We start from the raw sequence: 14988 nt of genomic DNA on the forward strand, positions 1-14988 counted from the left end.
CTGGGTGACAGAACGAAACCCTACCTAAAAAAAAAAAAAAAAAAAAAAAAATGTAGACAGCATCTAACACCGCGAGTGTGCAGTGGTCATGGGTGAATGGTGTGATAGCCCCCAGCCTCATGCAGCAGCTGGGAGAGGGTCCCTCAGCCCGAGCCCTCCCTTCCTGCCCACCCCTCGGCCTGAGGCCAGGCCGTTTCCCCTGCCATGCCCACACAGAGGCTGTGACAGATCCAGTTCTCCTATCCTCTTCAGCAGGTTTTGCTTTGCTTTAAAGGTTAAGATGGTTATTTACTGCCTTTTTTTTTTTTTTTTTGAGAAGTTTGTTGGTGGGAGAGTAGGCCGGAATTTCACCTCCCACAGTGGTCAGGTTCCAGGTGTGTCTGCTGCTTGCTTGCTAATGGCAATCAGGAGGCTACAGCAGCCCCAGCTGGGCCTGGTTTTTCTCCTCCTTGCTTGTCTGGGCTGGGGGAGCAGCGCCAGAGCTGCAACATCAGGCTGTGGTTACAAACATTGGGCCTGAGCCCCAGGAAGCAAGTCCCATTCCACAATGCTGGCCTTCCTCCAGGCACTGGGGGCCTCCTCTCTCTCTGGATCTGCTCAGCTAGAGCTGGGTGACTGCAACAGAGAGGCAGTGACCCAGGGAAACAGGAGCCGGGAACTGTTTACTTGGGTTGGGCTCCTGGCAGGGCCTCTGCTGAGTGACTCAAATGCCCATTTACCAAGGCCTTAGCAACGCTGGCCGCCGGGGTTGGAGTGTAGGGAGATGCTTTAAAGAGGTAGGACACCATTGCTGGGCATGGGGCAACTGAGAACTTTGTTATTGGAGATTCCTGGTTGAAGGGCAAACACCAGGAACAGACTTCATCACTTCTGACTCAGGTATTGGGCAACTGTCCTGGTTGGCCACATGGTCAGTGTCACCTGGTTTACTAATAATCAGGAGTTCCCGGCTCCAGGAATAGGCTGGATTTGGACTTTTCTAACCAGCACCCCCCCTTTCTTTTTTTTTGAGACGGAGTCTCGCTCTGTCGCCCAGGTTGGGCTGCAGTGGCCGGATCTCAGCTTACTGCAAGCTCCGCCTCCCGGGTTTACGCCATTCTCCTGCCTCAGCCTCCCGAGTAGCTGGGACTATAGGCGCCCGCCACCTCGCCCGGCTAGTTTTTTTGCATTTTTAGTAGAGACGGGGTTTCACCGTGTTCACCAGGATGGTCTCGATCTCCTGACCTCGTGATCCACCCGTCTCGGTCTCCCAAAGTGCTGGGATTACAGGCTTGAGCCACCGCGCCCAGCTTAACCAGCCCTTTTTAATCCTGGGCCCGGCCTCAGCCTGAAGGCGGGTGGGACAGCAACCCAGACAGCAGCTGTCCAGTTCTTGTCAGTTCTCGTCAGTTCTCTTTTGCCTCTAGAACCATCTCTACCTCTGGGACCTTGGCTCCACTAATCAGCTCCCTCCCCCAACTATGGGCACAAACTAGGAGAATTAGGAGGCGGGGCTGGCCCTGGCCGGGTTGAGAGGCCTGCAGCCCCACCCCCAGGAGCCAGACAGGACACATCCCCCCGGGGGGGCTCTTCTACTCTTCCTGGCTCCTCAGGGACTGCCAGTCAGATCAAGGCAGCTAACACACTTGCATGGACCTTTAAATTCCTGCTACTTCTCTTCTGCTAGCTCAGCCACAAATCCCCCGGATGGCCTGAGGAGCCCTGCACTCCCTGCCTCCCACTGTTGTTTTTCTCTCCAGGGTGAGTTCTGTTACGTAAGAGCAATAAAGAGCTGATGACAGTGGCCTACATTTTATGGAGATTTTACTATGGGTGTATTTTAAATGCATTCTCTAACTGAATATTCAAATACAAGCCCCTGACAGGGGACCAGGGAAAGAGAAATTCTAAGAAGTTTCCTGACCCGGGAAACCCCAGGGTGTACAGCCGCTAAGTGGCCACACCCGACTCAAAATGGGCTTGCCCAGACACTGAGGTCTTTCTGCACTTTCCAATGCACCACTCTCCCCTTTCCCAGACCTGCACTGGGGCAGGGGTGGGGAGGAAGGGGTTACGAGGTCTTCAGACAACCTGCAGGACAGGAGGCTGTAAAGTACAGAAAAAAATTTATTGGAAATCTCTTGAATACATTTTGAAGTGTAGCTCAGTATTTCCAAACAAAGTAGGTTGGAAAGGTTGGAGGAGGAGGGACTCTGCTACCTGGAGACAGACAGCTGGTCCCAGCCTTTCCCGGGGGTGCTGCAGGAGTCAGTCTAGGGCTTATTCCTTTTATGGTAGGGCTGAGGGGCAAGGGCCGGCCTTAACAGTTGCTTTACTTCTCCCAGGCTCAGCCCAAAGTTATGGCTGAGACTCTTCACAGATGGAGCATTGGTGAAAGGCTGCTGCCACCTGCAGAGGCCAAAGATTGCTGCCTGGGACAATGGCTAGTAGGCCTTTCCATGCAAGGCCTTGGAAAGAGAGCAGTGGCTGAAATGTGGGGGCATTAATAACTTACCAGGGGCCTTCCCCCTTCTCAAAGCTGGGGCCTTGGCGATACACCTGGGCCTGGGTTCAGCAAGCCACGCGTGTGCTCTGAGCCAAAGATAGGAGGGCCAGTTGGCTGCTGCTGCTACTGAGAACAGTTCTCTGTGGCGGCAGCAGCATGCAGAGCTCGGGTCCCCTCCAGAGCCTGCTCCAGTCCTCAAAGGTCAGCCTTGTAGGTGAGAACAGTGTCACATGCAGTTTACTAACAAGCAGTTGAGAGCCACCTGGTCCACTGAAGCACAGCTGCTGCCAGTGAGTGCCCCAGGTGGGTCAAGAGAAATGGAGTAAGCCTGTATCTCCTTGGCCAGGACTACCAGCGAGGCTGGGAAAGGACAGATGGTAGGTGGGTGAGGCTAGACACTGGACTTATTCAAGTAACAATACCTGAAGGGTTAAGTCAATCATACGCCCAGCTTTGGTTTCTCAACCAGGAGCCAATCCAGCTGGTAAATCCCAGGGCAGTGTACAGACCCTGGGTTAGAGGGAGGTGTAGCTAGGCCCAAGCAGGAGAAGGAAAAGCTCCACAGGACAGCCCCAGGGACCAGGAACAAGTACTCCAGCAGTCGGGGGAACACACACAACATCCCCTAACCACTACATGTGGCCATCACATTTAGCACCCAGGACTTCCTGGGCTGCCAGAATGGAGTCAGTCACTCTGCAGAAGCTGTGGGAGATGTAAGGCTCTCACCAGGAATACGCAGCTGTCCAAGGTAAAGCCTGTAGTCAGTTCCAGTGCAGCCACGCTGGGAGGTGACTTTGCCCCTGGCCAGCCCTCTTGGATCTCGCCGTCTGTATGGTGGGAAGGAAGATCCTCGCAGCAGCAGCCCGGATTCTCAGGAACCTCCAGAAGAGGAGGTCTCCGTCCCAGGAAGAGCCCTCCACCTTCTCCAATGAAAAACAACTCACCTCAAACATCTGTTCTCTATAAAATATCTGGTTTCTCTGAAAGTAATAAATATTTACCGTGTTCTATAACCAAGGAGCAGCAACGGGGGAAAAAGAGGAAAAGAACTTTGCTGTGACTCCAAGTGACAAAATCCTAGAGATTCAGGGTTCCATTTTTATCTCCCATGGAGCTGAGGACCTGAGCACGGGCAGCCACCAGGGCTGCTCAGACCCTCCCAACCTTCAGGGGTGGGAGTGGCTGGTTTTGGAGTTCTCATCCTGGGCAAGCAGCCCTGTCATACTGCCAGAAGTACAGGCATTGGGGCAAGAGAGGGAGGAAGAGGGGAAGAAGACAGAAGGAAGTAGAGGACAATGAAGAGAGCCAACGGACTCCTTCCTTCTTCCTCCTGGCACTGTCTCCTTCCTCTCTCTGCCTCCACACCAATCTCTTGGCCACCAGCTGGAATGTCAAATAGTGGATGGTAACAGCAGGCAGGGAAGGGGCCAGCTGCAAGGCAGGCCCAGGCAGGAGGCTGGCAGCAGGAGGAACAGGATGACATCCTTGGGAAGCAGTTGGTGATGGGCGGGGCACACAGATGGCCCTGCTGAGGGCTTTTTCGTAGGAAGGGTCTTCCCATCTCCAAGGCTAGCATGTGAGTCTTCTCCAACTGGGCACTGGGCTTGACTGCCACCACGGAGTCTCCAGGAGGTCCAAGAGTAGGGACTTCTGGGTCCCCATGAGAGAAGCCAGCCTCCCTTCCACCTGGCTCAGAGCAGGATGAGGGGTGGGAGCAGCTGAGGCATGGGAGGCTGCCTGTCCTCTGGGGCCACAAAAAGGGGGTGCTGCTGGGACTTGAGGATACTTTTACTGCAGGGTTTCCACAAAGGCATCAAACTCGCGGACATTCTTCTCATGCACAGCCAGCTTCTCTGGTAATGAGTCCTGTACCGGAAAGAGAAGGAAGAGCCATTTACTCAGGCAGGGCCTTGAAGAGGCAGCTAGCCCAGTCCCCAAAAGGGGAGGAAGCAAGCAAGACAAAGTTCAGCCCTAGCTGGGCCGAGCAGGTGGGAGAACGCAGGGCAGCTGCGTAGGCACAGGGTGGGGAAGGGTATATGCATCAGGGCTTTGCAGGGGCTGGAGGGTTAATGGAATGGCCTTGGGAGTCCAAGTGGGTCACACACTTAATGAAGGAGAAAAGGACCACAAGAGTGAGATGATCCAGAAATTAAACATGAAATATCCCTGGCACAGATCTGACTGACACTAGAATAAAACACGAAGTGTACAGCTCTACAAATTAAACAGTTTACAAAAGATTTCTTCACACCCTTTGCTGGGCATCAGGACCCCCTGGGGAACATGAACCAGGTGGCCCCGCTATACTCCCGAGATTCTGACACAGCAGCAGGTCTGTGGTAAGGCCTAGGAATCTGTATTTTTTTTTTTTTGAGACAGAGTCTTGCTCTGTCACCCAGGCTGGAGTGCAGTGGTGCCATCTCAGCTCACTGCAACCTCTGCCTCCTGAGTTCAAGCAGTTCTCTGCCTCAGTCTCCCGAGTAGCTGGGATTACAGGCGCCCGCCACCACGCCCAGCTTATTTTTTGTATTTTTAGGAGAGACGGGGTTTCACCATGTTGGCCAGGCGGGTCTTGAACTGATGTTGTGATCCACCTGCCTCGGCCTCCCAAAGTGCTGGGATTACAGGCATGAGTCATTGCACCTGGCCAGAATCTGTTGTCTTTACACCAGCTGAGGAAGGGGTGAGTTAGAGGAGGTTGAGAGAGAATGGTAAAGAGAGCAGCAGAGGAAAACAGAACTGTGAAAAGTTTAACTGTCCTAAAGTATCAACTATTAATAAAAATGTGTGTCTACTAATGACTAAATGAACAGAAGCTACATCTGCAGTTTCACCATCACAATTTCCTGACACTAGGGGTTTAAACATGACCACAAGGCAGTCTGGAGAGTCTCTTGCCTCGGAGCTTATAATGTGGCCTGAACACACCAAGAGCTGAGGGTGGTTTGGGTGCAGCTTCCTGAAAGGAGAGGGAGGCCTCAGAACTGGCTATGGCTGTGGCATCAGTTGAGAGAACTGGAGCCACACTTTCTTCCAAGTGCACGTCATTATAGGGGGGAGTTCGGTGATTAAAAGGCTAAATTGAGGAGCCAGATCCTCTAAGATCAAACAAAGCTTTGTTTTGCCTGGGTCTGTGTGACCATGAGCAAGCTAATCGTTGTTGGTTTTCTCATCTGTAAACTGGGATGAGAAAATTTACCTCTTACGACTGTTGAAGATTCATGTAAAACACTAAGAAAAATGCCTGGCACTCAAAAAGCCTTGATTTTTATTTTTATTTTTTTCAGACAGAGTCTCACTCTGTCACCCAGGCTAGAGGCAGTGGCACAAACATGGCTCACTTCATCATTGACCTCCCCAGCTCAAGCAATCCTCCTGCCTCCACCTCCCGGGCAGCTGGGACTACAGATGCGTGCCACCATGCCCAGCTGATTTTTTGTACCTTTTGCAGAGACAGGGTTTCACCATGTTGCTCAGACTGGTCTTAAACTCCTGAGTTCAAGTGAAGGCCTCAGTTGCTTCAGCCTCCCAAAGTGCTGAGATTACAGGCATGAGCCACTGTGCCTGGCCCCAAAAGCCTTGGTAATAATAATTATTACTGTATTTATTCATTTTTTTCTGAGATGGAGTCTCACTCTGTCACCTGGGTTGGAGTGCAGTGGTACAATCTTGGCTCACTGCAACCCCCACCTCCTGAGTTCAAGCGATTCTCCTGCCTCTACCTCCTGAGTGGCTGGGATTACAGGTGCCCGCCACCATGCCTGGCTAATTTTTGTATTGTTAGTAGAGACAGGGTTTCATCATGTTGACCAGGCTGGTCTCAAACTCCTGACCTTGTGATCTGCCTGCCTTGGCTTCCCAAAGCGCTGGGATTACAGGCGTCAGCCACCGCGCCTGGCTATTACTGTATTGTTATTACTGGGCATGCTTTTCTCCTTAAAGCAAATCCAGGGCAGCTACCATAGGATCTTAGTATCTATTTAGGAGGTGTTCATTCCACCTCAAAGAGGGCTATCTCCTGGCATGGGGCACCCAAAGTTTGTGGCTTGTGCAGGGCACTCTTCTGCCCCTCAGAGGCAGGAAGAGGAAATGCCCTAAGCAGAGATGGGGTCATTATGGTCAGTATCAGGACATCTGGCCAAGTGTGAGAACTGCTAGATGATGAAGTGAGCTCTCTGAGGAAAGGGCAAAAACAGACACTCAGGACCTCACGATCTCCTCTGCCCAGTACCACTGGCATCTCCCTGGAAAGCTAAATAGCTAATGCAAGGGCTGTCAGAGCAACTTGGCCTAGTAGCATCTGCAAGGAGAAGACGTCAGGCACAGAACAACAGGAGCATGTAAGTAACGCTGAGAATGTGCAGAGAAAGGAGGAACCAAGCTCAAGCAAATTCCAGATAAAGACTGCTGGGCACAATGCAAATCTCAAGTGTGATCAAAAGATAATGGTCTGTCTCTTTTCTACTACAGGGAACAGAAGGTGGTAGGCCTTCTAGGCCTGTGGCAAAGGAATGACCATCAAATAAAGATGCACTGTGGTAGAGGAAGGCTTTTCCATACCAAGTCTTCAGCCATGGACTGTGCTCCAATATCTATGGAGAGACTGCTCAGCTGAGGGGGGTTCTGAAACTCCCGATAGAAGGTCCCCAGGTCCATCGGAAGAATGTCATCTTTAGAAAAAGCTGGTTTCTTCAAAAACAAGACACACTCAGTTTAGCTTGCCTTGAACCACAGAGGAGATAAGCTATGAACAAGTCTTTCCTTCTAGAAATTATCAAAGAAAAGGTTCTTCTGGGCTTATCTTAGGGAGCGAAATCTTTACACTTTTCTCTTCCAGACTGTTTACTTCTAATGCTGGTAATAATATTCCTCTTCACTAGTTAAGTTTATGTCCCCTTTCTTCAAACTCCTTGCCTAGGCACGAATAGGACCTAAGTGGATATCAGTGGAAAATCTCCATTTACAGTTGAATTTGATTATGAATTTTAACCAAAGGCATGACACAAAATGCCTTGTTGTTTATTGGCCTCCAAAATATCTCCCCAGACCGGGCTCCACCGGTCCATCCCTTCTGTCTATACCAGCACATCTGATCCCTATGAAGGAAATCTGGATCAAGTCCACTAGGTGCTTCTAGGTCTAGTTCCCCGGGACAGCAAAGGTCAAGGAAGGTGATGGCGACTTACAAAGTCTATCATAACAAAGTCATCATGGGTATTGCCACTGCTGCCCCCGCTGGAGCCATCTGAGTGCAGGCTGCCCTGGAGAGGAGATTCAGTCTGTGGGGAATCTGGAGGATTCACCTGTTTCATAGCAAGGCAGGGTTAGGGCTGATGCTGTGACCCAGATTCAAGTTACTGTAAACAATCTGAAAATTCTGGGAAGAACTTAATGCTGGCTACAAATCCATAAGCCAAGGGGCCATGGTTTACAGTCTGTGGGGGATTAGTGTGACTCTGGCCCAGGAGTAACAATGACTACCGCACCATCTACCGGGAACTCGTAGTCAATGGTGGGCTCACCATCGGATCGGTATCCTCCAGCTCCAAATTCTTGGGAGCAAACATGGCAAAGGGTATATCCAAACTCGTCAGGGTCACCTGAAGAGACACAGGAGAAAAGCATTCATGCCTGCCCCTCCTGCAGTGTTCATGCTTCCTTCCAGGCTGCCAGAAGCCCAGAGGTCCAGCAAGTTCGCCCACCTATGCTGACCATGTTGCCCCCCTCAGGCTCCTGCCTTGTTAGAGGCTCCCCAAGCTCCCTCACCTCCTTGTCCCCCATCACATACACCCACAGCATAAACAAGGGTTGGGGTCCTGAGGACCCTGGGAATTCAGTGTTGCAAGCCTGCCCCATAGTCATGCAGTAACAATGTGCTTCACTGGCCCCGCTGAGGAGGAGCCTCCCAGTTGAATTCAAATAAGGCCGAGGCAATGACGCAGTGTTGTGTTTTTGTACTAAATGGTATCTAGGTCTAGTCTCCCTTTCTTGTAGGCGGACTTTAAAAGGTCACAGAACAATAGTTCTTAACTTATTCTGGAGGGGTAGCACAGGTTATTTATTAATCCTCTTCACAGAAAAATTTACACACACATGCACTTTTGAGATATTAATATTTCAGGTTAAGAAAACTGCCTGTGGGGCCTTACTCTAAGAACTCAGACATTCTCACAGGTGGCAGTGGCAGGAAAATCACCTGATTAATGGGTTTGTTGACAAAAGCCCCCACTTTTCGGACAAAGATGGTCTCCAAGACATCATGGGGGGAGGCCCGTCCCTCGCTGCTGTTTGATACAGTTTCAGTATCCTCACTGGAGAAGAAAGGTTAAGTTAGTACTCATTCTCAAACCACAGCAGGACAACTTAGTTCTCTATAAATCCACCATCTGATGGGGCTGTGGCCTAGGGCAGGAGTTGGCCCCCACTGGCCCATCAAGGGGAAATGGCATTACGTGGTCTGGCTGATGCCACTATTGCCCTGCCTTTTGAGTTGATTGCAGAGGGCTGCACTTCCTGGAACTACTAAAAGTTCTAGCTTTTCTTCTTCTTTAGTTCCAAACTTGATTCCTTAGCCTGCCAGAGCTCTCTTCGCCCTTGACAAATTGCCTGGGCTAAGGTTCTCTGGGCTCCCTGCCATGTTTCTTCCCCTCTCCTCGCCCCCAGTCATCCCTCCCTCAACTAAAGGTCTTTGAATGACACATTTACTTTGGCTGCTCCCACTCCCTCCTTCCCCAGCCCTTCAGACTGAAGCTGAGTCCTGCACAGGGGGGCCTAAGCAGCAGCAGTGGGGGCCCATGGCTGAGGCTGCCAAACCAGCAAGCAGCAAGGGTTAGGAAAAGTCCTCTGGCCAAAAACAGGGGTTCAAGGTGGGCAGAGGATTGTGTAGTCAAGTGGCCCCTGGGCTCCAGCCAACAGGGAGGACCTGTACTGTGCAAATTTTGAGCTCTTATGACCTCCATTTAAGAATTCTCACACGGCCGGGCGCGGTGGCTCACGCCTGTAATCCCAGCACTTTGGGAGGCCGAGACGGGCGGATCACGAGGTCAGGAGATCGAGACCATCCTGGCTAACACGGTGAAACCCCGTCTCTACTAAAAAATACAAAAAACTAGCCGGGCGAGGTGGCGGGCGCCTGTAGTCCCAGCTACTCAGGAGGCTGAGGCAGGAGAATGGCGTGAACCCGGGAGGCGGAGCTTGCAGTGAGCTGAGATCCGGCCACCGCACTCCAGCCTGGGTGACAGAGCGAGACTCCGTCTCAAAAAAAAAAAAAAAAAAAAAAAAAAAAAAAAAAAAAAGAATTCTCACACAACAGGGGCCTCTGTCTTTACTCCTGGACATGTCCCAAGAGTCAAGGCTCAGAAAACTAGAGTGTAAAATGCCTTTAATCATCTAACAGAGGGAGAAAAGGGAGAGGATGGAAGTTTGAGAAGACAGGAATGACACAAATTATTTTTCCTGATGCATAGCACACACACAAAAAAACTTCCTAAAGGACTTCCTTCCCACTTTACCGTGGGAATAAAAAAAAAAAAAAAAATCAGGAATTTCTATCATGAAAAAGTTCATTTAGAATGTGAGGAGGCAAAGTAATCTCATTATCTCTGGGGACTTCAAAATCAAGGGAGGGTAGGGCAGGTCAAAACAGCCCATGGCTCCCCAGGGAGAGTGAAAGCATCATGGAAAGAAGGGGTGGGGCTCTGGAGTCAGAGAATCTGCTTGCCTCCTGCCCTGTGAGTTAAGTGAGCTCAGGCCAATCACTTAACCATTCTGAAGGTTTCCTGTCTTTAAAAAAAGCAGGCAGCCCGGACGCAGTGGCTCAAGCCTGTAATCCCAGCGCTTTGGGAGGCCGAGACGGGCGGATCACGAGGTCAGGAGATCGAGACCATCCTGGCTAACACGGTGAAACCCCGTGTCTACTAAAAAAAAAAATACAAAAAACTGGCCATGTGAGGTGGCGGGCGCCTGTAGTCCCAGCTACTCAGGAGGCTGAGGCAGGAGAATGGCGTAAACCCGGGAGGCGGAGCTTGCAGTGAGCTGAGATCCGGTCACTGCACTCCAGCCTGGGCGACAGAGCGAGACTCCATCTCAAAAAAAAAAAAAAAAAAAAAAAAAAAGCAGGCAACAGTGGTAACTTCTGCAGGGTGGAAACGTAAGAACGTTCGCTTCCTATCTAATGTCTTCAGGATTTGAGTTCTATAGAATGTATCACTTCGGTAATCAGAAAACACAAAGCTTTACATTTTTTCACATGAGGAAAATAGTTGTTCCAAAGGCTCTCCACGAGGCTCTAACGCAGCAGAAAAACGAGATCAATCCCAACTATAGCACAGACATACTGTGGCCCAGACTTCAGGGCTATGGTCAACAACCTGTTCTGGTCCTTGGGGAATACTAAGGACTGACTCCAAGGATATAAATCTTGGGGTAAGAGAAAAACATCTGACAACCCCTTTACTAGATAAAGGTGACAAGAACTGAGCTCCTGCTGTTTCCTATTAGTACTGAAGTTCCAGGCCAGCTTCCTGACATCCCAGCAGATGTATCAGATTCTTATCAGGGAACTTCAAGGAGTCCACACTTTGTTTTTCTTTCTTTTTAAAAAATATATTTTTGAGGCTGGGCGTGGTGGCTCACGCCTGTAATCCACGCACTTTGGGAAGTCAAGGCGGGAGGATCACTGGAAGCCAGGAGTTCGAGACCAGCCTAGGTAACACGACGAGACCCCATCTCTACTAAAAATACAAAAATTAGCAAAGTGTGGTGGCACACATCCATAATCCCAACTACTCAGGAGGCTGAGGCAGGAAAATCGCTTGACCCCAGGAGGTGGAGGGTGCACTGAGCCATGATTGTGCCACTGCACTTCAGCCTAGGCAACCGAGTGAGACTCTGTCTCAAAACAACAACAAAAAAAAGGAAAAATAAATTTTGTTGAGAGACAGAGTCTCCCTATACTGGCGAGGTTAATCTCAAAATCCTGGCCTCAAGCAGTCCTCCCACCTCAGCCTCCCCCAAAGTGCTGGGATTATAGGTACGAGCCACCACTCCTAGCCAGGAGCCCATGCTTTGGGCTCAAATGCCACGCCCCAGCTAGTGCTGAAAGTTACTTTCTACTGATACTAAATAAGCACATGTGTCAGGGAGCCCAGGCCCCTGGCCAGCCTTACCAGAGGCAGAGCCAAAATGTGAACTCACCTACTGGAGGGTGTGGCAGCACAGTGGGTTCCGTCAGAAGGGGTGCAGGTTGCCAGTCTCTCCTGGTCAGCCTGGGCACCATGGACAGGCTGGTTGGAAGCAAGGGGTACCCCACCTTCCTTCCCAGGAACCATCAGCTTTGGGGAAAATGGAAAGAGACAGTGAATCATGGCATGCCAGGCAGGAGGGCAACCTCACATTCTAGCATGATAGTATCTGCTTTTGACTTTTCCATCACCAACGCTGCCACCAAGTGGGCAGTAATCCCTGGATCTTTATCCTCTCTGAAACTCAGTTAATGGAAGAAATGCACGGTAATGACTACAGATGAAAAAGGAAAGGGGGAAAAATCCTGGAAAAGCCTTTCCTTTCTGAACTCTAACAGGCACCTTCCTCTCAGAGAGTCACTTTAGGTCTCTGAAGTTACAAAAGAGCTTTGCTTCAGAATATAGCACTTAGAACATATCCCTCTTCCTAGACAGAGTCCTCAACTGCCTCCGGGCAGGGGAGGCAGCATTGGAAACCCATGATCCTCCCCATCTTTAAAGATACCTGGTGAGGGTGTGTAGCATTTAAGCCAGCAGCAAACACTACTGGATAAGCCAGGTCAGCTGATCCAACGCCCAGGGCAGCAGGCTGATAGGAAAGGAGAGAGCTTGAGAGCTAAGCAAGAGAAAAACAAAGAAAAGAGGAAAGACAAGGAAAAAATAGGCAATCCCAGAGCGTGACAAACAAGAGGGCTCAGCAGAGAGATGAGGAACGGCTCCCGCCCACATGCCCACAGTGCAGGGTCCTGACGTGATAGGGTTAGGGACACACCAGGCCATTATCAGAGGAGAAAACACAGACTTGTTTGTACTGGGACTGGGATTCCAAGCTGTGGAGCCTCCCAAAGGCCTCAAATAAGTTCCTTTCTCCCCGTTTTCCCAGGGGCTGAGCTAACTGTTTCAGTGCTAAGCCCAGCAGATGTGTAGAGCACAAGCCTGGGCAGAACTGGCAGCCGAAATCAGGTTCTCCAAAGTCATTTTATTCTCTCCTTTGTCCTGAGGCCCCTTTGAAACAGAAAGTCATCTTCTCTAATCACACCCTCCATCACCCCTGGGTATGGGAATGTTGCTATTTATATTGAAAAAAGACAGAATACCAGTTGTTGAGTTGTTTATTTAAAAATCTGATATAAATAACTCCATGTATTTTTCACATTAATGGTAGGAGGAGGGGCAGATGAAAAAATTCCCTATTTTGGGCTGCTGGGCCGTGGCTGTGTCCTATTAAAATCTATTACCAAGCCTCAAAATAATCCCAAAGAACACTCGGGACATTTAAGTAACTACACCCTGTAATTTATTTACAATTTTAAAATAAAAGTATGCCATCTGATTATATCCCCTTCTTCCCATTATGGACTCACTTGATGGGAAAAGGCCAGTCCTGCCATGGGGACCCTCAGGGTGTCCGTCACCACAGGAGTAGGGGTCTGAAAATGTGCCTTTGTGACAGTAAACACACACTGTGCACAGACACACACAGAGACAGGAGAAACAAAAGAAAAGAAAAGAAAAGGAACTTGAGAAAGAAGTGAAGAAACTCTGGAAGGGGCAGTAGTAAGAGAGGCTGGAATCGACACTGGAGTCAGGAGTGAAGCAGGGTGAGGGCGTGGGGCTGTCTTTCCAAAGGGACAACTTGGAAGGTCCCTACAGTGATGTTTATTTCAGGGCATTCCATGTATGCCTGTCTCCCTGATGAGCAGCTAGAAAACAAAGCTGAGGTGAGCTGGCTACAACTTGGCAAAACAGAGAAACTTGAGTCAACTATTGGTCTGTCTCTACTCAAAAAACAGAGGAAGTCAGATAGCAGCTTCCAAAAGAAGGGCCTGACTGCAGATGCAAGGTGTCCTGAAGATGAATAAGGATGCGGGGCTTGTAATGTTCAACTGAAAGCTTTTTTCAGGAAACCCAGAAACTGCAGGACAGTTTCAAATAGCTGACATTTGTTGGCTGGAACTTTAAGAAGCTCAGATGCACGCTTTCCTACGTCATTCCAGGGAAGGCAAGTGGGTGTGCAGGGGTGTGTGTATGCAGTTCTTACAGTCCCTGGTGGCGTAGGTGAACCTGATGAAGTAAAAAGCTGGGGCATGTTGAAAACTCTCATGATTTCAAAGCTACTTAGGGGCATAATGATTATGGTCATGGTGATTATTTTGGGTTTTGCTGTTCCTTTTTTTTTGGAGACAGAGTCTCACTCTGTCGCCCAGGCTGGAGTGCAGTGGCGTGATCTTGGCTCATTGCAAGCTCCGCCTCCTGGGTTCACGCCATTCTCCTGCCTCAGCCTCCCGAGTAGCTGGGACTACAGGTGCCTGCCACCATGCCCGGCTAATTTTTTTGGTATTTTTAGTAGAGATGGAGTTTCACCATGTTAGCCAGGGTGGTCTCGATCTCCTGACCTCATGATCCGCCCACCTCAGCCTCCCAAAAGTGCTGGGATTACAGGCGTGAGCCACCGCACCCGGCCTGTTGTTCCATTTATAAACCTGACCAATTAGCTAATTAATGCTTACAACTGGAGGCAGGACCTTAGGCCACATAGTAGGTTCACTTCTAGACTCAACTCTGTGCCCAAATGGCACAATGATCCTTATACTGTTGGCAAAACCAACAACATATATTTACTGGACTCCAGCAAAAGCTCCAACAGAAACTGCTGAATTAAGTAATTATGCAAGTCACTAAGAAAAATACTACTTCAATATTAACAAGAATGAGGAGAAATGACAGCAAATGATTGTCTCTCTACCGCTGAGAGAAATTAGGTTCAAAATTGAGTATTTTTGTACCAAATTGTACCAGCCTTGATCAGAGGTCCCCAGGGAGTAACGACAGGGCTCACTTATGGAGTGCAGACTGTTGATAAGAATTTGGCGTGATCTAGTTTTATACTGCAATAAGACACAATAAGAGTTACCATAAAAAAGATAGTCTCTAGTCACATAGGCATACAAACTTTGATGCAAACATCAGGTGCAGAAACTACTAAACTTCCCTTTACTTTTAGGTTCAACTTTCCATTGTATCAGGGAAACAGACAAACTGATTTGGTTAAGGCCCAGTCTCACCATCCTTCATATCTCACAAGTTACAACTTTATTATTTATGAATCTATTACTTGTAAAACAGAACTGCTTACTGAAATTTAAATTTAACGTATCTTTTAGAACAGCTTGGGATGAGCTTATAAAAAAAAAAGAAAAATATTCAACATATCTACAACTTAATTACCTAAAAACAGTAACAAAAAAACCCTGCTTC

General features: G+C 49.4%; 1 protein-coding gene across 41 annotated transcripts in view; it reads right to left on the minus strand.

Annotated features, from left to right (window-relative positions):
* Positions 1-2088: 2088 nt before the first annotated feature.
* Positions 2089-14988, minus strand: part of LOC105471665 (autophagy related 13) — a 60961-nt gene continuing 48061 nt past the window's right edge. For 13 of the 41 annotated variants that reach the window (XM_011724293.3, XM_071074746.1, XM_071074731.1 and 10 more), the window contains 8 exons: positions 13095-13193; positions 12236-12346; positions 11684-11820; positions 8685-8799; positions 8011-8088; positions 7675-7791; positions 7049-7177; positions 2089-4354 (listed from right to left, as the gene is read on the minus strand). In XM_011724293.3, coding sequence (XP_011722595.2) covers positions 4277-4354; positions 7049-7177; positions 7675-7791; positions 8011-8088; positions 8685-8799; positions 11684-11820; positions 12236-12346; positions 13095-13193 — 864 coding nt within the window. In that variant the 3' untranslated portion in view covers positions 2089-4276. Of the gene's footprint in view, positions 4355-7048; positions 7178-7674; positions 7792-8010; positions 8089-8684; positions 8800-11683; positions 11821-12235; positions 12347-13094; positions 13194-14516; positions 14619-14988 lie in introns of all 41 variants that reach the window. The other 28 variants (XM_011724311.3, XM_071074763.1, XM_011724312.2 and 25 more) reach the window with 9 other exon arrangements.

The sequence above is a fragment of the Macaca nemestrina genome, chromosome 12 (assembly GCF_043159975.1).
Source record: "Macaca nemestrina isolate mMacNem1 chromosome 12, mMacNem.hap1, whole genome shotgun sequence".
Lineage (NCBI taxonomy): Eukaryota > Metazoa > Chordata > Mammalia > Primates > Cercopithecidae > Macaca > Macaca nemestrina.